At 45.7% G+C, this 23536-nt stretch overlaps 1 protein-coding gene and 1 pseudogene across 5 annotated transcripts; both read right to left on the minus strand.

Annotated features, from left to right (window-relative positions):
* The window catches only part of LOC109547282 (transmembrane 9 superfamily member 2-like), an 83131-nt pseudogene extending 81523 nt beyond the window's left edge, over window positions 1-1608 (minus strand).
* A 5417-nt stretch (window positions 1609-7025) lies between these two features.
* Window positions 7026-23003, minus strand: LOC101328659 (N-alpha-acetyltransferase 10). 5 transcript variants are annotated; one of them, XM_033849084.2, is made up of 9 exons: window positions 22986-23003; window positions 22265-22897; window positions 21693-21791; window positions 21191-21249; window positions 20479-20524; window positions 20278-20393; window positions 19892-19936; window positions 18525-18609; window positions 7026-18392 (listed from the first exon to the last, which is right to left on the minus strand). In XM_033849084.2, the coding sequence occupies exons 2-9, from the start codon at window positions 22283-22285 to the stop codon at window positions 18090-18092; spliced, it is 774 nt and encodes a 257-aa protein (XP_033704975.1). In that variant the 5' UTR covers window positions 22286-22897; window positions 22986-23003; the 3' UTR covers window positions 7026-18089. The 5 variants fall into 5 exon arrangements, with proteins under 5 accessions (XP_033704975.1, XP_073655232.1, XP_073655230.1 ...); XM_073799131.1 differs by having other exon boundaries at window positions 7026-10458; window positions 19892-20182; XM_073799129.1 differs by having other exon boundaries at window positions 19892-20182.
* Between the last annotated feature and the right edge of the window lie 533 nt (window positions 23004-23536).

A 23536-nucleotide genomic window follows, 5' to 3' on the forward strand; every position in this document is an offset into this window, starting at 1 on the left:
CTCTGTAATGCCTGTGTGGTTCCTTCTAAGAGAACATTACCCCACACACTCGACTGGGCAAACTGAGGTCAGAAAATAAGTCTTACTATTCATTAATACTTTTTGAATTGATTACTTGCCAAAAAAAATTTTTAAAGTGAGTTTACAGTTACAAAAACAAGACTGCCAAGGAAGGGAGTCAAAAAATTATTGGGGTTTGGTGGACACGCAGAAGAGGAATTGTGCCAGAAATCTCTGGCTAGAGAAAACTCATAATGATAATGGTTACCATTTATTTAAGGCTTACCAGGTGCCAGGTGTTTTTGTCAGTGCTTTTCATACGTTGTCTCATTTTATTCTCACAAGTCTGAAAGGTAAACAATATTATCTTGCTGTTTGCGGAGAGGGCCCAGGAGAAACCAACGTGAATTAACAAGAATTAAGGAGGTAAAAGTGTGTGACCACAGGAGTGAGGGGTGACAGAAACATGGTGGGACTATATCTAAGGAAGACCTAGTGAGTGTGTGAATCTTGAAAGGCAGATTATATTCAGTATAAGGGGGACAGTAGGGAGAGGAAGTGGGAGAGAGGGAGAAGACACAGAGTAGGAGAGGAAAGAACCTTCGAGCGGGAGGGGGAGGGGAGGAGTTATGATGGAGGAGGAGTTGAGAGGTGGAGGAGCAGCCAATTGGAAGGGGTAGAGGTAGGAACCAAGGGGAGGGGGAGTGGCTGAGAGGGAGTAGGCGGGACAGAGCAGGAGCAGGAACTAACTAAAGGAACCAAGATAAGGGAAGAGGCCGGGGCCGAGAGGGAGGGCGGAGCCTAGAGGGAAGAGGGGAAGGGAGGGGGTGGAGTCGAGAGGGAGTGGAAAGGAAGAAGCCCGAGACCGCGGACTAGGAGCGGAGAGAACAGCGTAGAAGGAGGAGCTGTTAGGTGGGCGGAGGAGAAGCTGAGAGGGAGTTAGAGGAAAAGAGACGAAGGGGGAGGAGCCAAGAGGGAGGGAAAGAGGATCAGGGAAAAAGAGAGGTCCGGATCCGCCAAGTGCGAGGCTCAGCGATTAAGACCCTGAAACACACCCACAGAGGGGGCTTTGGCATTCTGGGTCAGAGTCTGAGAGCTCCCAGCACTGGTCGACCCCGGTGTGCCCCATACTGCAACCCGAAGCCTCCCCTCACATCTCACTTCCCCCCTCTAGTCCTCACCTTGCAGGTAGCAGTCTCTCAGTCTGCCTCGAAGAAGTTGACCTGAGCCAACGCGGGAAGATAAAAAGCCGCGCAGCGGGCGGCCTTAAGCCCCGGGAGCAGCCCCAGCCCCAGCAGCCACCTGAGCCCGGGGAGGGTGGGCCACAGGCGACAGAGGTTGGTTCCCAGGCAGAAACCACGAGTACACATTCTAGGAGCCGGTTCAGCGCTTGAGGACACACACCATGCACGAGATCGGAACCAGTGGAGGGGAGAAGCGGGAATGATAAGGAAGAACCGTGGACGGACAGGGAGGAGCCGAGACCGGCTGGTGGGACTAGAACTCCAGGGAAGGCCACTTGTTCGGGCGAGACATTGGCTCGGAGCCCGGTTGTTAGACGGCCTGGCTGGCTTTATGAGCGCGCGGAGCACGCATGCGTGCGGGTCCCCGCCGCGCCTTCCACCGCCCCTCACCCCTCCACCCTTCCCCCCACCTCCCTCTCCGTCCTCCCAGCATCCCCAGCCCAGCACTTTCCCGCGGTTCTGGCGGTTCCGCGCGCGCGCAGCCTTCAGAGCTGCCTCGCGGTGTCCGGGGGGCGGGGGAGGAGGGAAGCAGCCTGAGAGGTTTCAACTTCCCAGCATCAGAGTCTCGCGTCCTCCTGATTTTGCCTCTCTTAGTACCAATAGCAGGGTTACCGCCCCGCCATCTTCAGTTCTTGCTGCCAGGGTGGGCGGAGGGGAATTCCTGGGCCTTGCTGCCCAGTGTGGTGGTTATTCGGCGCTTGAAATGCAGCAAGTACGAAACTGATGTCTGTAAGTGTACATTGTACACTAGGTTTCAAAGAATTTGCACGGTAAAAAGAATGCAAAACCTCTCCAACTTCATATTGATTACATGTTGAAATGATAATATTTGGAGTCTCTTGCATTAAATAAAACATTAAAATTAATTCCACCTGTTTCTTTTTTGTGGCTTAAGTTTTTTAAGTATAGTTGATTTACAATGTTGTGTTAGTTTCAAGTGTACAAGACAGTGATTCAGTGATACATATGTGTATATAGCTATTCTTTGTCAGATTCTTTTCCATTATAGGTTATTATAAGATATTGGATATAGTTCCCTGTGCTATACAGTAGGTCCTTGTTATCTATTTTATAATAAGTGTGCATCTTTTAATCCCAAATTCCTAATTTATCCCTCCCTCTATTTTCTGTGTGTGGCTACTAGAACATTTAAAATTACGTATGTGGCTCTAGTTATATTTCTGTTGGACGGAGCAGGTCTGGGGAAGGGGGAAGAAAGGGGGGAAAAACTGGAGAGGGGAAGAAAGGGGGTTGCTCTTAAGATTCTTAAAGTTTTCTTTCTCTAAGCGGCAGGGATCTTATTTTGCGACCTCTGTAAGAATCCTTGTCGCCCTTACCTTCTGCTCCTTGTGCTGTCTTATAATGCAAAGTGCCTGTACTTGGACCTAGAAAGTATTGTAGGTATCATAGGACAAAGATAGTAGAAGAGCGTATTATTTTTCCTCTTGTGTCTCAAGAGCTTTGGAGAACAAGAGGTCATTTGTTTATGCTGAGACGTGTGCGCCTCCCCAAGGGCCTTTCTGTGCAAGTTCCCTGGCTCCAAAAGGTCTGCATCTTCTGCTGACTGGCAGGGGGCAATTCAAGACAGAACAAAGGCAGCTAACTGGCCAATAGCAGAGGCAGGTCGAAATTTAGAGAGTTAACTCCTGGATTAGAGGGGTGGAAAAAGTTGTAGGACAAAGGAATGGAGAAAATGTACCAACGATCAGAATTAGGGGAGTTGTTAGTAAAAACATTGAATGTGGAGGCTTCCCTGGTGGCGCAGTGGTTAAGAATCCGCCTGCTGATGCAAGGGACACGGGTTCAAGCCCTGGTCCTGGAAGATCCCACATGCCGCGGAGCAACGAAGCCCGTGAGCCACAACTACTGAGCCTGCATGCCACAGCTACTGAAGCCCGCGCACCTAGGGCCAGTGTTCACAACAAGAGAAGCCACTGGAATAAGAAGCCTGCGCACGGCAAGGAAGAGTAGCCCTGCTTGTGGCAACTAGAGAAAGCCCGCGTGCAGCAACGGAGACCCAACGCAGCCAAAAATAAATAAATAAATTTATTTTAAAAAAAGATTGAACTTGACCAAAAGAGCTGGAGACATCCCTGTAAAGATTTGGAAAACAGGACAACACGATCAGAAGGGGCACCATTTTTGAGAAGAGGACCAGAAGAAGGGAGGTAGTAAGAGAGAGAATGGTCATGGTTGGAAGTAACCAGAGCTTGAGTAAAAGTTTTGTGTTTCACCACTGCGTGACCACCTCTCTCCGGCCTGCCTTTGGATGAAAAAGAGTATAAATGAAAATAAACTGGATGCTCCTCCAGTCTCTCAGGCCTGGGCCCGAACATCTAAAAGACGTGCTAGGACCCAGCAGGTGTAAACTGCTTCGGGACTGGGCAGACTGCCAAGCGCCTGCAGGATCCTGCTAAGCGAGGGGGCAGGTTCTGGGCACTCCCTGGAGGAGGAGTGCCACCCACATCACCAGCAGGACGCCTGGCCCCGCCCCTCCCCACACTCTCCAGAGATTTTGAGAAGCAGGAAAGAGCAGTGGTCAGCGTATCACCATCCTCATCCTCTACAACTCCAGTAGTGCCATTGAAGTCTTCCATTAAAACTCCCTGCAGGGCTGTTTTCTGTTAACCTCAAGAAGTAAAGCATCACCGAAGGCTACGTCCCCATTGTCAGCAACAAGATACAGCCCTCCTGATGTCATCAGTGTGTGATTATCACCCGCTCTGGCCCACTGCTGGTCCCAGAGATACAGCATATTCTCTGTGCTACAGGGGCTCTAAGAGTTTGTTTCTGCTTCCCCACAACCCTAGAAGATGCAGAAGCCCCAGAGCAGCCTTGTGGGAGTAAACCTCTAGGCAGGCCTGGTTTTCCCCAACGCCAAAGCCCCCCTCCCACCATAAGCCAATTTGACCACGTCTTACAGAAGAGTAAGGCCTGCCTGCCATCTCCAGCCAGCCCTGTACACCTTCTCATCTTGTATGCAAACAGGGACCTTTCAATTTCTATTGGCCAGGATTTCCAATACAATGTTGAATAGAAGTGATGAGAATGGACAGCCTTGCCTTGCTCTCCATCTTAGGGGGAAAGCATTCAGTCTTTCACCATTAAGCATGATATTAACTATAGGCTTTTTGTAGCTGCCCTTTATCAGGTTAACAAAGTTCCCTTCTCTCCCAGTGTGCTGAAAATTTTTATCATGACTGGTTATTGAATTTTATCCAATTTTTTGGCATCAATTGATGCAATTTTGTGTTTCTTCTTAAGATTATTGACATGATGCATTATATTGATTTTAAAATATTGAGTCAGGCTTGTATTTACCGAATAAACCCCACTTGGCTGGTTGCTGTGTAAAAAAAGCAATAACAAAATAAACAGGACTACACTGTGGTATAGAATGCAAATTTGTAAGACTTTTAAAATAGAAAATTCAAAGAAATTAATTTTTTATAATTTTTTTATTGAAATATAGTTGATTTACAATGTTGTATTAGTTTTTGGTGTTCAGCAAAGTGATTCAGATATATATATATCTATAGATAGGTTGACAGATATATAGATAGATATTCTTTTTCATATTTTTTTCAAGTGTGGTTTACTACAGGATATTGAATATAGCTCCCCGTGCTACACAGTAGGACCTTGTTGTTTATAGTCATTCTATATGTAATAGTTTGCATCTGCTAATCCCAAACTTCCAATACATCCCTCTCCCACCCCCCCTCCCCCTTCACAACCACAACTCTGTTCTGTATGTCTGTGAGTCTGTTTCCGTTTCATAAATAATTTCATTTGTGTCATATTTTAGATTCCACATATAAATGATATCATACGGTATTTGTCTTTCTCTTTCTGACTCACTTCACTTAGTATGATAATCTCTAGGCCCATCCATGTTGTTGCAAATGGAATTATTTTGTTCTTTTTTATTGCTGAGTAGTATTCCATTGTGTGTATATATATGTATATATATACATATATATATGTGTGTGTGTGTGTATATATATATATATACCACATCTTCTTTATCCATTCATCTGTTGATGGACATTTAGGTTGCTTCCATGTCTTGGCTATTATAAATAGTGCATTGGGGTGCATGTATCTTTTCAAATTAGAGTTGCTATATGATCCAGCAACCCCACTCCTGGGCATATATCTGGACAGAACTCTAATTCTAATTTTAGTTTTTTGAGGAACCTCCGTATTGTCCTCCATAGTGGCTGTACCAACTTACATTCCCACCAACAGTGTAGGAGGGTTCCCTTTTCTCCACACCCTCTCCAGCACTTGTTATTTGTCAACTTTTTAATGATGGTCATTCTGACCAGTGTGAGGTGTACTCTCATTGTAGTTTTGATTTGAATTGCTCTAATAATTAGTGATGTGGAGCATCTTTTCATATGCCTGTTGGCCATCTGTATGTCTTCTTTGGAGAAATGTCTAATTAGGTCTTCTGCCCATTTTTTGTTTGGATTGTTTGGTTTTTTTGTTATTGAGTTCTATGAGCTGTTTATATATTTTGGAAATTAAGCCCTTGTTGGTTGCATCATTTGCAAATATCTCCTCCCAGTCCGTAGGTTGCCTTTTGGTTTTGTTTATGGTTTTCTTTGCTGTGCAAAAGCTTAAAGTTTGATTAGGTCCTATTTGTTTATTTTTGCTTTTATGTCTATTGCCTTTGGAAACTGACCTAAGAAAGCATTGGTACAATGTATATCAGAGAATGTTTGCCATGGGAGACGGACCTAAGAAAACATTAGTACAACCTATGTCAAAGAATGTTTTACCTATGTTCTCTTCTAGGAGTTTTATGGTGTCATGTCTTATATTTAAGTCTTTAAGCCATTTTGAGTTTTTTATGTGTGGTGTGAGGGTGTATTCTAACTCCATTGATTTACATGTGGCTGTCCAGCTTTCCCAACATTGCTGAAGAGACTGTCTTTTCTCCATTGTATATTCTTGCCTCCTTTGTCAAAGACTAATTGACCATAGGTGTGTGGATTTATTTCTGCACTCTCTATTCTGTTCCATTGATCCATATGTCTGTTTTTGTGCTAATACCACACTGTTTTGATTACTGTAGCTTTGTAGTATTGTCTGAAGTCTGGGAGGGTTATGCCTCCTGCTTTGTTCTTTTTCCTCAGGATTGCTTTGGCAATTCTGGGCCTTTTATGGTTCCATATGATTTTTAGGATTATTTGTTCTAGTCCTGTGAAAAATGCCATGGGTAATTTGATAATTAAATCTGTAGATTGCTTTGGGTAGTATAGCCATTTTAACAGTATTAATTCTTCCAATACAAGAGCATGGGTTATCTTTCCATTTCAAAGAAATTAATTTCTTAATGTAGGCTATGCCCCAAACTCCAGGGAGACACGGGTTCTCTCTCCTGTGCCATTACGAGTATTAGGTGGAAAAGTAAAGAACGAACACTTTATTAATTTTATTTGCCTACTTGTATCTCTCTCTCTACTGAAAGTAAGCTTTAGAGCACAGGATCCATTTCCTGCTGATCTTCAAATCCATAGTGCAGATCTGGGCACTTAGAACATAATACATAAATTCAGAATAAATGAAAAAATGAATTAATGAATGAATTCACTTACACTGTCATAGACATTTTATATGTTTTACCTCATTTGGAAATCAAAAGAGGATGCAATCAAGAGATGTGAGTAAATGTAGATAACGAGGATAATACCCCCTTTATTTATGTAGCAGTAGAGTTTGCAAAGTTTGTGTCCATCCATTATTTTACCTGACTATATGAGGTTGGCAGGGTAGTTATTTAATGTGAAGTAACTGAGAACAGGAGAAGTTAATTTGCTCGTCCAAGGTCACACAGCTAATAGATGACCAAGTCAAGGCTAGAAAGCAGGTCTCCTGATATCTAATATAGTTCTTAAAAATAATGGTATTAAAAGAAAGTGAAAGACTTCCCTGGTGGTGCAATGGTTAAGAATCCGCCTGCCAATGCAAGGGACACAGGTTCGAGCCCTGGTCCGGGAAGATCCCACATGCCGCGGAGCAACTAAGCCTGTACACCACAACTACTGAGCCTGCGCTCTAGAGCCTGCGAGCCACTACTGAGCCCACGTGCCACAACTACTGAGGCCTGCGTGCCTAGAGCCCATGCTCCGCAACGAGAGAAGCCACTGCAGTGAGAAGCCCACGCACAGCAACGAAGAGTAGCCCCCCACTCGCCACAACTAGAGGAAGCCCATGCACAGCAATGAAGACCCAACCCAGCCAAAAGTAAATAAATAAATATTTTTTTTAAAAAAAGAAAGAAAGAGAGGGACTTTCCTGGCGGTCTAGTGGTTAGGACTCTGTGCTTCCACTGCAGGGGGCCCAGGTTCGATCCCTGGTTAGGGAATTAAGATTCCACAAGCCACATGGTGTGGGCCAAAAAAAAAAATTTAAAAAAAAGGAAGTGAAAAATGTCTGGTAATAAAAAAGAAATAAACTCATTTTATAACGTAGCTGTTACGCTTCCAGCTACATCAACTAAGAATGTTCCAGAAACAAGCAAGTAAAGGATTGAGCAAAGCATATAAATCTCAAGTTCGGAGCTATCTTTGACAATGGCACACAGAGAGATTTAACCATGCAATTCGTGACATGCAGTGTCACTCAGACAATTTTGTAAAGGGAAACACAAGGAATGGCACTTCACAAAAGCAGATGCTTCAGGCCACATTAAAGAAAATGCAACTACTAAGTGTTTAATAGTTATTTTTTTCCCCATGTTTCTAACCATTTGGAGTTAAAAATATCCAAGCTGCAGTTCCCATCCTCTTTCCAGTTCACTTCAATGTGTCCATACCAAAATTGAGTAGTAGAACAAAGGAATACTGTGATCCGGTGGAATCATGCTCTAGTTAAACCATGTTTCTAAATCAGCATATCGGAACATCAGAAAGGAAACTAAATGTGCCATGGTAGGCCAGTGTGTCAGCTCCAGAGGCTACATCATAACTTTCATAGGGTGCCAACAGGGCCAGACTAGCTTATTCCCTGGGCTTCCTAACTTGACTCACTTTTTCCTTCCCCATTGCCCAAAATCTAAATATGTTTCTCTCAAACTGACATTGCAAATGTGATCACATCACACTCCTCTTTAAAATCCTTTGCTGGACAGCTCAATGCAATGTGGGTCCTGGATTGGACAAAAAAAGGACCTTAGTGGAAAAACTGGTGGAATCCCAATGAAGTCTGTAGTGTAGCTAGTAGTATTGTACCAACCTTGATTTCTTAGTTTGATCATTCTACCGTGGTTATGTAAGATGTTTATGTTAAGGGAAGTTCAGTGAATGAGACCTTGCTGTACTACTTTTGCAACACTTCAGTAAACCTAAAATTATCTTGAAATAAAAAGTGGAAAACATCTTGTCCTGGTTCTTCATTGCCCTAAGGATTAAGTACAAACTCTGCCTTTGCTCGGGAAGACCTGCATGACCTAACCCTTCGCCCTCACATACATACACCGCTCCAGCATCAAAATTTTGTGCAGGGAAGGAGGGTGGAGGATGGAGATGCCACTCCCATAGTCAATCTACTCTCTGATCCTGCTCCAAAGAACTACTTTCAGTTACACGAAGAGGCCGTTCTCTCTAGTCTCTGAACAAATTGATCCCTGCTGTTCCTTGGTATAGTAGCCTCTGCAGACCCTGCCACCCTCCTCTCCCACCTTTTGCTTGGCTGAAATCTTGCTTGTATATTTCAGTTAATGTGGAAAGTTACCTTTCCTAGCATATCTTCCCTGACAGCCCCCCACTCCGCATATATACCACACCACACACACATACCACAGAGTTGGATTAAGTGCCCCTTGTATGTGCTCCCACTACACCCTGTGTATACTTGTGATTTGTCACTTTCACACTGTATTAAAGTTCTGTCTGCCTCCCCCATTTAGTCAATTGTTAACTCTGGATCTTCTCCTTTTATCCACACCTACCACTTTCGTACAACAAGGCAGCCACTGAAATAGCTTGATTTCACAGGCTTAACACTTTGAAGATTAAGTTTTCCATCTGAGTAATTATTCTTGTAATTTATATGCTCTGTGATATGGTGAGAATGGAGAGTTTTAGTTTTTTCCCTGATACTATAGAGTTTCTGACTGAATTGTATTTCTGCACCAATATCAACTTGTTATCAAAAGGGTACCTATATTCCTTTATTACAGGGATCATTGAGAAATGATCACCACAGACTTCCCTGGTGGTCCAGTGGGTAAGACTCTGCGCTGACAATGCAGCGGGCTCGGTGTTCGATCCCTGGTCTGGGAACTAAGATCCCACATGCCACCCGGTGTGGCCAAAAAAAAGAGAGAGAGAGAGAGAAAAGGGAAGTGTCATGGCAGATTCATCGGTCTCTGGCTTGCACAACTGGATGGATGGTGGAACCATTCACTAAGGCATGGCATATTGAAAGAGGACTAGATTTAAGGGGATAGAGAGAGATTAAGAGGGGTTTTGGGGGGACCTATTGTACTTGAGGAGACTTGAGAGTTACAAATTGAGATATCAAACATGCAGCTGAACATATAGCCATGGAATGGGAGATGCAAATTTGGAAGTTGATGGCTTATGGATGATAAAAGAAATCACTTATTGGGAGAGTACAGAATGAGAAGAGAAGAGGATCCAGGGCAAGCCTTTGAAAAAAATTCAACAAATTTGTAGTCTAGTAGAGAAGGATAGGCAAGCTGCAGAGTTGTTAGAGAGAGATCAGGCAGAGATGTAGGTGGAAAGCCAGAAGAATGTGTTGTTAAATACAAAAGAGCTTGGAAGCCCAAGGGAAGAGAGTGTTTCAAGGAGAAAGTGGCCAAGAACAAAAAAAGGCCAAGTAAAATAGCAGAAAACATCTTATCTTTTAGATGTGGTGACACAGATGTCATTTCCGACATGAAAGAGCTATTCTGGGGAAATGATCTGGATAAAAGCCAGATTGGAGTGGGTTAAGAATTGAGTGACAGGTGATAAAATGGAGTAGCTGGTATAGATAACTCTTTCCTTTTTGACAACTCTTTCTTTTATTTGATTTTTAATTATATAAGTAATACATAAATATATTTTCCTTTAAAAAATGAAAACGTTACAGACAGGACTAAAATCCTCTTTGACCGCTGCTACCAATCCTGGTCGTCTTCCTCACCTTTCAGAGGTAACCATAGTTATTCGTTTGGCATGTCCTTCCTGGCCTTTTTCTGGGTATTAACATATTAATGTTATAGATAATAACATAATTTAATGTACACACATATATATACATGTGCATATGTTTTACATAAACATATATTAAATAGTATAACATGATGTATAGAATGAGCCACTTCATTATTTTAATAAACGCACTACCGATATTACATACTGTATCATAATTTATTTGGCATTCCTATACTGATAGTCATTTAAGTTGTTTCTATTTTTTCCCCAGTCGCTCACAATTCTGCAGAAAACTGCCTTATATACACTGACCCTGTCAAAGAAGGCAACAAGAAGGGAATGCTCATTTAAATTTTAATAGACACTGCTTGCACTTTTTATATTTTAATAGTTACTGTACTACCAAACTGCCCTCCCAAATGGCTGTAACAATTTTCCCTCCCACCAGCAGTGGGAGTCTCATAAGACTATTGACTACCCATTATCCCACACCAGCAACAACTCTTTCAAGATGTTCGGCTGTGGAGGGGAGGAAAACTATCCTGTGGTAGCCAGAAGGGGATGAAAGATTGAAAGAGACAGTTTTGTATGTGAGAAAGGCTTGAGCATGTTTTATTTTTTTGTTTTGTTTTGTTTTTTTAAATTAATTTTTATTGGAGTATAGTTGATTTACAATGTTGTGTTAAAGCATGTTTTAGTGTGCATGAGAAAGCTCCAGTTGAGAAGGAGAGGTTGAATATACGTGAGGAAAAAGAGATAATGACATAAAATTCCCAGGAAAGCAGGGGAGGACATCATCCAAGCACAAGTAAAGGAATGGCCTTCAATGAGAAGAGGCATCATTCTTCTCTTGCATTGGTTTGTGCATCAGAATTCCCTGGAGAGCTTGTTAAAACAGGCTGCTGCCCCTTCCTCCACCAGAGTTTGTGATTCTATAGATTTGGAAGTGGGGTCTGCAAATCTGCATTTCCAGCAAGTTCCCAGGCACTGCTGACTCTCCTGTTCTGTTCTGGGGAATTAATTACACTTTGGGAACCACTATCCTATGTAGCAGGGGAAAAGGAAGGTAGGGTGGGTGTAGAGATGGGTAAGATACGTGTGTTTGGTCGCCAGAAGATGACGGGAGTTCCTATCTAACGGCTTCTATTTTCTCTATGAAATAAGAGTTGTGGTCAAATATTGAACGTGTGGGAGCAGGTGGGAGGTGGTGCTGGGGTAGGAGGTTAGAGGAGAGTGGAGAAAGTTGTAAAAAATGGTTGCAGAAGGAAGGTGAGTGAATTGACCAAAAATATGTAGTAAAATTCCTGGGCCATATTGAAGTCTCATTTGAGGTCTATGATCATGGATTTTACAATAGGCTCAATCTGCCCAATTGTGTGACTTTTTCCAGTAGACATGGAGAAAGTAAAACATCAGTTTTACCCAAGACTGAAGTTTTGCTACTCTAGTGTCTCAAGAAGACATCCAGCAGCTCATGCTAGAAATCTGGCATCACCATTGATACCTCCCTCACCCTGCATAACCAATGCATCATTAATATTAATGGCTAACACTTAATATCAATCATGCTTATTATGCTCTAAGAAATGTTATGTATATTAACTCATTTCATCCTGATACTTCCTATAACTCCTATTATTATAGTCATTTTATAAATGAGGACACTGAAATTATGGATTTGCCCGAATCCATGCAGCTAGGAAGTGGCAGAGCCAGGCTTCAAACCAGACATTCTATAGCACCAGGGTCTAGTTCTTAGGTAGACTCTTCTGCACTGTTTCAACTTCCCAACTACCTTTTTTTTTTTTTTTGGCCATGCCATGGGGCATGGGGAAATCTTAGCTCCCTGACCAGGGAAGTGCTGAGTCCTAACCACTGGACCACCAGGGAACTCCCCCAACTATCTTTCTGATCTATCCACTTTTCACCCTGTCCACAACCCCTATCCTAGTCCAAGCCACGCCATAGCTCACACAGCCTTAAAGTCCTTTTTCCAGCTTCCATGCTTGCCCCTTTATGACTCATTCTCCACGGAGCTGCCAGAGTCAGCTTTCAAAAATACCAATCAGCTCAAGTGCTTCTCCTGGATTAAAGCTTTTCGGTGGCTCCCACTGTTCTTAGCATAAACCCCGCATATCCTCCCTATGACTTAAAGCATCCTGGATAATCTGATACTTTCCTAACCTTCTGGCTAGATTAACTGTCACTGTTTTCCCTAAATCACCATATTCCAGCCTTAGTGGCTTCCTTTAAGTTCTTCACATACTTCTCATTCTTTTCCTCAGCAGGGCCTTTGCACATGCTGTTGCTACTATCTAGAATGTTCTTCCCATGAGCGATTGCTTTTTATCCTTGAACTCTCAGCTTCCATGACAGTACCTCCAGGGAGATCTTCCCTGGCTATTGTAAGTAGGCCTCCTACACTTGCACACACATTTTTAAAAGCATTCTCTATTACTGCAGCTTACTTTATTCAAAAAATAGTGGTTTTCAGACAAATATCTTATATTAATGCATATGTGGAACCTGGAAAATGGTACAGATGAACCAGTTTGCAGGGCAGAAATAGAGACACAGATGTAGAGAACAAACGAATGGACACCAAGAGGGGAAAGTGGTGGTGGGGAGTGGTGGTAGGATGAACTGGGAGATTGGGATTGACATATATACACTAAGATGTACAAAATAGGTAACTAATAGGAACCTGCTGTTTAAAAAATAAAATAAAATTCAAAAAAAGTAGTGGATTTCACTATTTTTTGTTTGTTTTCTTGCTTATTTTCTCACACCCCCACCACTAAATGTAAACTTCATGAGGGCAGGGACCAAGTGCATTTTATTCAGCATTGTACACCAGTCCCTACCATAGTGACCGACACAGAGTAGGTACCCAGTGGATATTTGGCAAGGGAATGAATTAATGAATTGGGGGCAGCCGAGTAGTGACGTCAGATAGGAAGCTGGATATGCAGGTTGAGGAGCCCAAGGGAGGGATCTGGCACAGATATATAAACGCTGGGGCTGGGAATTCCCTGGCGATCCAGTGGATAGGACTCCACGCTTCCACTTCAGGGGGTCCAGATTCAATCCCCTGTTAGGAAGCTAAGATTCTGCAAGCCGCAGGTGCAGCAAAAAACAAAACAAAACAAAACAAAAAATCCCCAGCCTGAGGCTATAGAGATAGTATTGTAGAGGACCCCCTGGGAATGGGTGAGATTACCTAAAGGATGAGGAAAGAATGAATAAACAAGAGGTTCTAGCAATGAGACTGAAAAAACTCTAATATTTAAAGATGGACTAGACAAGTCCCTCCCATCAGGAAATTTGCACAAGCCTCTTAGATAGCCTAATCCACCAGAGGGCAAACAGCAGAAGCAAGAAGAACTACAATCCTGTAGCCTGTGGAACAAAAACCACATTCACAGAAAGGTAGACAAGATGAAAAGGCACAGGGCTATGTACCAGATGAAGGAACAAGATAAAACCGCAGAAAAACAACTAAATGAAGTGGAGATAGGCAACTTTCCAGAAAAAGAATTCAGAATAATGATGATCAAGATGATCCAGGACCTCGGAAAAACAATGGAGGCAAAGATTGAGAAGATGCAAGAAATGTTTAACAAAGACTTAGAAGAATTAAAGAACAAACACCTAGAAGAATTAAAGAACAAACAGAGATGAACAATACAATAACTGAAATGAAAAATACACTAAAAGGAATCAATAGCAGAATAACTGAGGCAGAAGAATGGATAAGTGACCTGGAAGACAGAATGGTGGAATTCACTGCTGCAGAACACAATAAAGAAAAAGAAATTAAAAGAAATGAAGACAGCCTAAGAGACCTCTGGGACAACATTAAATGCAACAACATTCACATTATAGGGGTCCCAGAAGGAGAAGAGAGAGAGAAAGGACCCGAGAAAATATTTGAAGAGACTATAGTCGAAAACTTCCCTAACATGGGAAAGGAAATAGCCACCCAAGTCCAGGAAGCACAGAGAGTCCCATACAGGATAAACCCAAGGAGAAACACGCCAAGACACATAGCAATCAAATTGGCAAAAATTGAAGACAAAGAAAAATTATTGAAAGCAGCAAGGGAAAAATGACAAATAACATACACGGGAACTCCCATAAGGTTAACAGCTGATTTCTCAGCAGAAACACTACAAGCCAGAAGTGAATGGCATGACATATTTAAAGTGATGAAAGGGAAGAACCTAAAACCAAGATTACTCTACCCAGCAAGGATCTCATTCAGATTCGATGGAGAAATCAAAAGCTTTACAGACAAGCAAAAGCTAAGAGAATTCAGCACCACCAAATCAGCTCTACAACAAATGCTAAAGGAACTTCTTTAAGTAGGAAACATAAGAAAAGGACCTACAAAAACAAAAACATAACAATTAAGAAAATGGTAAAAGGAACATACATATCGATAATTACCTTACAAGTGAATGGATTAAATGCTCCAACCAAAAGACACAGGCTTGCTGAATGGATATATAAACAAGACCCATATATATGCTGTCCACAAGAGACCCACTTCAGACCTAAGGACACATACAGACTGAAAGTGAGGGGATGAAAAAAGATATTCCATGCAAATAGAAATCAAAAGAAAGCTGGAGTAGCAATTCTCATATCAGATAAAATAGACTTTAAAATAGAGAATGTTACAAGAGACAAGGAAGGACACTACATAATGATCAAGGGATCGATCCAAGAAGAAGAAATAACATAACAATTATAAATATATATGCCCCCAACATAGGAGCACCTCAATACATAAGGCAACTGCTAACAGCTATAAAAGAGGAAATCGACAGTAACACAATAATAGTGGGAGACTTTAACACCTCACTTACACCACTGGACAGATCATCGAAACAGAAAATTAATAAGGAAACACAAGCTTTAAATGACACAATAGACCAGATAGATTTAATTGATATATATAGGACATTCCATCCAAAAACAGCAGATTACACTTTCTTCTCAAATGCGCACATAACATTCCCCAGGATACATCACATACTGGGTCACAGATCTAGCCTCAGTAAATTTAAGAAAATTGAAATCATATCGCGCATCTTTTCTGACCACAGCGCTATGAGATTAGAAATCAATTACAGGGAAAAAAATGTAAAAAACACAAACACATGGAAGCTAAACAATACGTTACTAAATAACCAAGAGATCACTGAATAAATCAAAGAGGAAATCAAAAAATACCTAGAGACAAATGACAATGAAAACACGACGATCCAAAACCTATCAGATGCAGCAAAAGCAGTTCTAAGAGGGAAGTTTTTATTTATACAAGCCTACCGCAAGAAACAAGAAAAATCTCAAATCAACAATCTAATGTTACACCTAAAGGAACTAGAGAAAGAAGAACAAACAAAACCCAAAATTAGCAGAAGGAAAGAAATCATAAAGATCAGAGCAGAAATAAATGAAATAGAAACAAAGAAAACAATAGCAAAGATCAATAAAACTAAAAGCTGGTTCTTTGAGAAGATAAACAAAATTGATAAACCATTAACCGAACTCATCAAGAAAAAGAGGAAGAGGACTCAAATCAATAAAATTAGAAATGAAAAAGGAGGATACAACAGACACTGCAGAAATACAAAGCCTCCTAAGAGACTACTACAAGCAACTCTATGCCAATAAAATGGACAACCTGGAAGAAATGGACAAATTCTTAGAAAGGTATAACCTTCCAAGACTGAACCAGGAAGAAACAGAAAATATGAACAGACCAATCACAAGAAATGAAATTGAAGCTGTGGTTAAAAATCTTCCAACAAACAAAAGCCCAGGACCAGATGACTTCACAGATGAATCCTATCAAACATTTAGAGAAGAGCTAACACCATCCTTCTCAAACTCTTCCAAAAAATTGCAGAGGAGGGAACACTCCCAAATCATTCTATGAGGCCACCATCACCCTGATACCAAGACCAGACAAAGATACTACAATAAAAGAAAATTACAGACCAATATCACTCATGAATATAGATGTAAAAATCCTCAACAAAATACTAGCAAACAGAATCCAACAGCACATTAAAAGGATCATACAGCATGATCAAGTGGGATTTATCCCACAGATGCAAGGATTCTTCAATATACGCAAATCGATCAATGTGATACACCATATTAACAAATTGAAGAACAAAAACCATATGATCATCTCAATAGATGCAGAAAAAGCTTTTGACAAAATTCAACACCCATTTATGATAAAAACTCTCCAGAAAGTGGGCATAGAGGGAACCTACCTCAACATAATAAAGGTCATATATGACAAACCCACAGCAAACATCATTCTCAATGGTGAAAAACTGAAAGCATTTCCTCTAAGATTAGGAACAAGACAAGGATGTCCACTCTCACCACTATTATTCAAAATAGTTTTGGAAGTCCTAGCCATGGCAATCAGAGAAGAAAAAGAAATAAAAGCAATACAATTGGAAAAGAACAAGTAAAACTGTCACTGTTTGCAGATGACATGCTACTATATATAGAGTACCCTAAACATGCCACCAGAAAACTACTAGAGCTAATCAATGAATTTGGTAAAGTTGCAGGATACAGAATTAATGCACAGAAATCTCTTGCATTCCTATACACTAATGATGAAAAATCTGAAAGAGAAATTAAGGAAACACTCCCATTTACCACTGCAACAAAAAGAATAAAATACCTAGGAATAAACCTACCTATGGAGACAAAAGACCTGTATGCAGAAAACTATAAGACACTGATGAAAGAAATTAAAGATGATACCAACTGATGGAGAGATATACCATGTTCTTGGATTGGAAGAATCAACATTGTGAAAATGACTATATTACCCAAAGCAATCTACAGATTCAATGTAATCCCTATCAAATTACCAATGGCATTTTTCACAGAACTAGAACAAAAAATCTTAAAATTTGTATGGAGACACAAAAGACCCCAAATAGCCAAAGCAGTCTTGAGGGAAAAAAACGGAGCTGGAGGAATCAGATTCCCTGACTTCAGACTATACTACAAAGCTACAGTCATCAAGACAATATGGACTGGCACAAAAACAGAAATATAGATCAATGGAACACGATAGAAAGCCCAGAGGTAAACCCATGCACCTATGGTCAACTAATCTATGACAAAGGAGGCAAGGATATACAATGGGGAAAAGACAGCCTCTTCAATAAGTGGTGCTGGGAAAACTGGACAGCTACATGTAAAAGAATGAAATTAGAACACTCCCTAACACCATACACAAAAATAAACAAAATGGATTAAAGACCTAAATGTAAGACCGTACACTATAAAACTCTTAGAGGAAAACATAGGAAAAACACTCCTTGACATAAATCACAGCAAGATCGTTTTTGATCCACCTTCTAGAGTAATGCAAATAAAAACAAAAATAAACAAATGGGAAATAAAAACAAAAATAAACAAATGGGACATACATACACAAATATGTATTCAAAGCTTTTGCACAGCAAAGGAAACCATAAACAAGACGAAAAGGCAACCCTCAGAATGGGAGAAAATATTTGCAAATGAAGCAACTGACAAAGGATTCATCTCCAAAATTTACAAGCAGCTCATGCAGCTCAACAACAAAAAAACAAACAACCCAATCCAAAAATGGACAGAAGACCTAAACAGGCCTCTGGGCCTGTTTCCTCTCCTGTAAAGTGGAGGTGATCATGGCTCCCTCACGAGGCTGCCGTGGAGCCCTCTGAACGGCCCTAGCCCCCGAGGAGCCTTGGGCAGAACCCTGACTTCTCTTCAGCCCGGTTCTGTCTGACCCCGAGCCTTGGAGGCCAGCCACGTCTAGGGGCCTCCTCCCTCTCCTCTCACAGCAGCCTCTGGGCAGGACGGGCTTCTTCCTCGGAGAATGGAATCTTGGGCCGATGGCCTTCGTTAAGGTCCTGCCAAGGTCTGGCTCCCCGCCTGCCAGCTACAGAAGCTAAGGTGAGGAGGGCCAGGACTCCTGGCGACGCAGCCTCCAACTGTCCCAGGCCACCCCTGCTCGCCTTGCCTGGGGACCGCAGCCCTGGCCCCGCAGGACTCTTACCTGCAGGACTCTTACCTCATCGGCCATCTGGGTGAGGTCCCGCTTCATCGTGTATGCGTCTTCTCCATCTGTATAGTATTTGGGCTCCACTTTGCTGATCCTGGGGGCAGCAGGTGGAGAGAAGGAGGGCAACCCAAATCGGGGGCAATTCTCCTCAGCCTTCTGGCATCATCTGCTAGTGGGGCAGGGTGTCACTGCCCCCCCCAAGGACCCTTTGGGAGACATTTCCAACATGGTCTTCCCTCTGCTTTCTCCAACAGTAAGTAGCACCCAGCTCCTTTATTGCCCCCCAGCCCTGGCATCCTGCCACTGCCCCTCATCCCTAACCTGGCCACCAAGGATCTGTGTCTGTGGTTTCCTGTGAACTGAAGCCCTGAATTTGGCAGTCCCCTCCCCTCCCCTCCCTGCCCTGCTCCCTGTCACTTCCTGGGCATGCATGGCTGGCTCGTATACCTAACAACTGGAACCGGGGAGGGGTGCTGCTGCCTGGGCCTCTGTTCTTGGTGGTCGTTACCAGGCAGCATGGCCCCTAGCCCGAGCAGCTCAGGGGCCAAGCCTGCGCTGGGAGGTGTGTATGCAGACCTGGGCACCCTGCCACTGAAAAGGGAGCCAGTCTGGATGGCCCAGAACGGCCCTGCCAGCCTTAAGACCCTAGAACTGTCAACCACCAGAGGCATTTGCATCCAGGCCAAAGATCCTGCCTCAAATACCCAGCCCGGAGGCCACTTCCCTTCCCAACAGTCCCTCCTCGTCCCCCACCAAGCTGAAGCTGACGCTGTCTCAGTGGGCCCTCCATGGACAGCCCATCTCAGCCTCACTTTCCAGCAGCTTTCACCACAATGTACTGGGCAGAGCAGTTCCCTGCTAGGCTCTCTCTGTCCTGCGCTGGGCACACAGAGACTGCCACATCCCTGAGTGGACCCAGCCTCATCCACTAGGACACCCAGGGCTCTAGATCCCTCCACTGCTCTTGCCACTGGCCCTTCCTGTGCGGACGTGCTCAGATCTATCCTTTCTTCTGGTCCCACTTAGATGCTTCTGGGTGCCTGGTGACTCAGTTCTGCTCCTTGGCTTCTGTTCCTGTCCTGGGCCCTTGTCTCTGCTTCCGAACCTCTTCACCGTGCTGCCCTTCCAGCATAGCCGCCACCAGCATCAAGCAAGAAACACCAAGCGTCCTCCAGAAGTGCGACATGCCTCAAGCAGCCTGCAGCAGGCAGGTGCTCTGCCCCCAAGAGTGCTGTCCACAGCCCGCTCCCCCATCTCAGCTAGCCCTAGCCGCCCTCACGCCCCTGCCTGGAAGGTAGTTCAGCCCATCTCAGCCACCTGGATAAGCCAGACCTGGGGACCATCCCACTCCATGAGAAAAATGTAGATCTACTTACTGAAAGTTGAGAGTGTTGGAATAGAGGCGCAGAGCGGCCCGGTTACTGCAGGGGAATAAGGCACTGCTGAGCTGTACAGACGAGGCCAGGCAGGGACAGCACATCCAGGTCTTGCCCCTCCTCCCGGTCCCCCTCCCCACTAAGCCCACTTCCCGATCTTCTCCAAAAGCCAAGGCAGCCCAAGATCCACATCGAGGCAGTATCCCCGCTGGTGGTGGTGGGATGAATTGGGAGATTGGGATTGACATATATACACAAATATGTATAAAATAGATAACTGATAAGAACCTGCTGTATAAAAATAAATAAAAGAAAATTCAAAAAAAACCCAACAAAACAGACAGTATCCCCCTACCCACCCCCCTTCCCTCGGCCCTGGCTTCCACCTCTTCCTGACATGCAGGGAGACGTATTTGGCATTGAAGTTCTCGATCATGGCTCCGCAGGCCTGGTCCACCAGCTTCTGAGCCAGGCCAAGGCGCCGGTGGGAACGCTTCACAGCCTGGTGGGAGAAAAGTGGGACCTCGGGGCGGCTCCAACTAACTTCCGCCCCCGCCCCCACCAGAGCCTGGGTGGGCCCTACGCACCAGCGAGGTGATGTGTCCATGGCGCACATTGTGCGGGCCCTCTTCCCTAGAGCAAGAAGAAAGGAGACGGGCTAGGCGTGAACCCCAAAGTGCATCCAGTCCCGGGACGGGGGAGAGCCAGGACTCTCCAAACCCCAGGCAGCAGCCAAAAGACATGTGCAGTGTCAATGGAATACTGTTCAGTGCTAAAAAGAAAGGAGCTCTCAAGCCATGAAAAGACGTGGGGGGAGACTTCAATGCATATGACTAAGTGAAAGGTGGTCTGAAATGTTTACACACTGTATGATTCTAATCATATGACCTTCTGGAGAAGGCGAAACTATGGAGACAGTAAAGAGATCAGTGGTTCCCGGGGAGAGGGGAGGGAGGGAGGGCAGGCAGTGAAACTACTCTGTTTGATACTATAGTATCGGATACATTGTTATACCTTTGTCCATGGAACGTAGAACTCAAAGAGTAAAACAATGTAACTATGGGTTTCTGCAGTAATGTAACAGTATCGGTTCACCCATTTTAACAGATGTGCCACAAGATGTTAATGTGAGAGGAAACTGAACTAAAGGAACAGTCTATTAATTAACAAAACGAAACAAAAAAACCAAACCCAACCCAACCCAGGCAGCATCCATCAGACGCGTGCGGTGTCGGTGTCCCTCCTCCCCCCACCCCCAGGTCAGGCACCAGGCTTGTCCCTCCGTCCTTGGTGACTCACATTTTGGCCAGGACATACCCCACAATCTTCCCATTCTCATCCTCAGCGACGTAAGAGAGCTGGGTGACAGGGAGGAAAGAGAAGGCAGAAAACAAGTTCCTGTCAGAGCTGGAGGCGCCCTTATCGGACACCTGGCCCCAGCACCTGCCTGTCGCTGTGTGCATGACAGACAGAAGCCCATCGGGCAGCGAGTTCAGTGACAGCTCCTGACCTCCAGGCCAAGTGGCTTGGTTTTCCCACATCACACCGTGCCCCCTTTCCTTAACCCAGAAGAAGTGGACAGACACAGGTGGGAATACTGCCCCTACCTTGGCCCTGTTCTTCGCCCCTCTTCAAGGTGCCTCCTATCCATCTCCCGCCACCCCAGCCGGAAACACTCAGGGCCTCATTGACCCATGCGCCCCCCGGACTCTTCACGACCTCGCCGGCTCGTCCCAAGCCGACCCAGGGTGGAATTTCCTTGGCTTGGTTTCCCTCATCCCCAAATTCAACAGCTGCCCACCTGGGGCCAGGAAAGGCCATGGGAGAAATAATATTTCATCTGGTAGTTCTCGGGCAGGCACAGGAGGTTGCAGTGCTGCATGTTCATCAGGTCCTCTGGCTGCGGGAGAGGAGGGCAGTGGAATGCAGTCAGGCCGGGGGCTGCGGTGACTAAGTAGGCCTCGGTCGTGTTAGAACCCTGCTCTGTCTACTCAGCGACCCCCGCCCCCCCACAGGGCTGGGCGGGCGCTGGGACTGTCTCCGCACAGGCCTGGCCCACAGCCGCTGTGCAAAAACTGACTGTTCCAGGAATGAACGTTGAGCTCCAGGAAGCTCCCCGACACCATCCAACGGAAACCCGACATCGGAAAGAAAGAGTTCGCAGCCCCGGCCCTGCCCCCCTGGCTCCCCCGGCCTCCTCTTCGGGTAGATCCAGCCCCACGGGGACGTGGCCTTCACTTTTCCGCGCCGGGCGGCCGAGGGCGCCCAGGGCGGCTGGCCCGGTGATCGGCCGGGCCCCTCAGGAGCACGCGCACGCGGCCACCGGGCCCCGCTCCCACGCGGCGCGGACAGCCTCCGGCCCCAGCCCCTCACCCTCGCATTGCGGATGTTCATAACGGCGGCGGGACTCGCGGCTCCCAGCGGGTCGTGAACACGCAGTCAGCTGCCACCGCGCTCCGAAGAGACGCCGGGGCTGCCAGGCCAGGGCTGTGGCTGGGGCTGTGGCTGAGTCCGGGATCGCGGGGACGGCGCCGGAAGATGACGCGTCCGCTGGAACCGACCACCGGCCGGAAGTGCGCGCCGCCGAGCCCGCACGCCGGGCCCACCCTCCCGGCCGCTCGGCCATGCGCAGGGAGGGCCAAGGGCGGGGTGGGGCCTCTCCGCGGGGCGGGCCGGGCCAATGGCCGGGCGGACCCCGGCGCGGGGCGGGCCTGTTGGCAGGGTGGGAGGGTCCAGCGCGCGGGGCGGGTCACTGGCAGGGCGAGCAGGTGCTCTCCAGCCAAAGGCGGTGGTTGGTCCCCCACCCGACACCCCACAGACGCTCACACACAAGGGCAGTGGAGCAGGCTTGGCTTTATTCTGCGCCTCGGCGGGCGGGGTCGGCGGGCAGAGACCGGGCGCTGAGGGCCGGGGCCGGGGCCGGGGCCGAGGCCGGGGCGAGGCGGCTCGGCAGGTCACTCAGCATCTCCTCGCACATGGCGAGGCACCGCGGCACGTGGAAGCAGCCTGCGGGGAGAGGCGGGAAGGCGGGTTTGGAGGGCCGTGGGCAGCCGAGTGCCCCGAGCCCCTAGGCCCCGCCCTTTCCCCCACTCACCTTTGAAAGGACCCCCCCCCCCCCCCCCCGCTTGATGGTGAGGGCGATCTTCCCTTCTCGGTTCAGGTAGGCAAACCATTCCCCGTACTCGGGATCGCGAAACTGCAATAACAGTGAGGCAGTGACAGGCAGCGCCTGCAGGAACCGCCCAGATGCCACAGGCCTGGGAAAGGGGCGTTCACCGTTCCCACTAAACCGCTACCTCGGGGTCAGAGCCCGGGCTGACCCCCGGCTCCAGAATCAGTGCTTTTAAATGAGGTCCCGCCTCCTGGACAAATATGAAAGCAAGGGTCTTTTCCTTTTTCTTCGGGGGGGGTGGAGTTTTGAGTCTGCAGCTAGTTAACCCCACTTGGGGAAGGGGCCGCAGGCTGTGAGATGAAACCTTGCAAGATGGAATTTAAAACAAAAACAAAAACAAAAACCCTGCTTGGGACTACTGAGCTTGCGCTCTAGAGCCCGTGCGCCACAAATACCGAAGCCCGCGCGCCTAGAGCCGGTGCTCCGCAACAAAAGTAGCTACCGACCGCAGTGAGAAGTCCGCGCGCAGCAAG

Source organism: Tursiops truncatus, chromosome X, assembly GCF_011762595.2.
Source record: "Tursiops truncatus isolate mTurTru1 chromosome X, mTurTru1.mat.Y, whole genome shotgun sequence".
Lineage (NCBI taxonomy): Eukaryota > Metazoa > Chordata > Mammalia > Artiodactyla > Delphinidae > Tursiops > Tursiops truncatus.

What these genes read in the sequence shown, in the direction of transcription:
- LOC101328659 (XM_073799129.1), bottom strand. Translation starts at nt 22,285, where the DNA reads ATGAACATCCGCAATGCGAGG. An exon ending in GGGTATGTCCTGGCCAAAAT is followed by an intron (nt 20,525 to 21,190) that starts GTGAGTCACCAA and finishes TTCTTGCTCTAG; the next exon opens with GGAAGAGGGCCCGCACAATG. An exon ending in ATGGACACATCACCTCGCTG is followed by an intron (nt 20,394 to 20,478) that starts GTGCGTAGGGCC and finishes TTCTCCCACCAG; the next exon opens with GCTGTGAAGCGTTCCCACCG.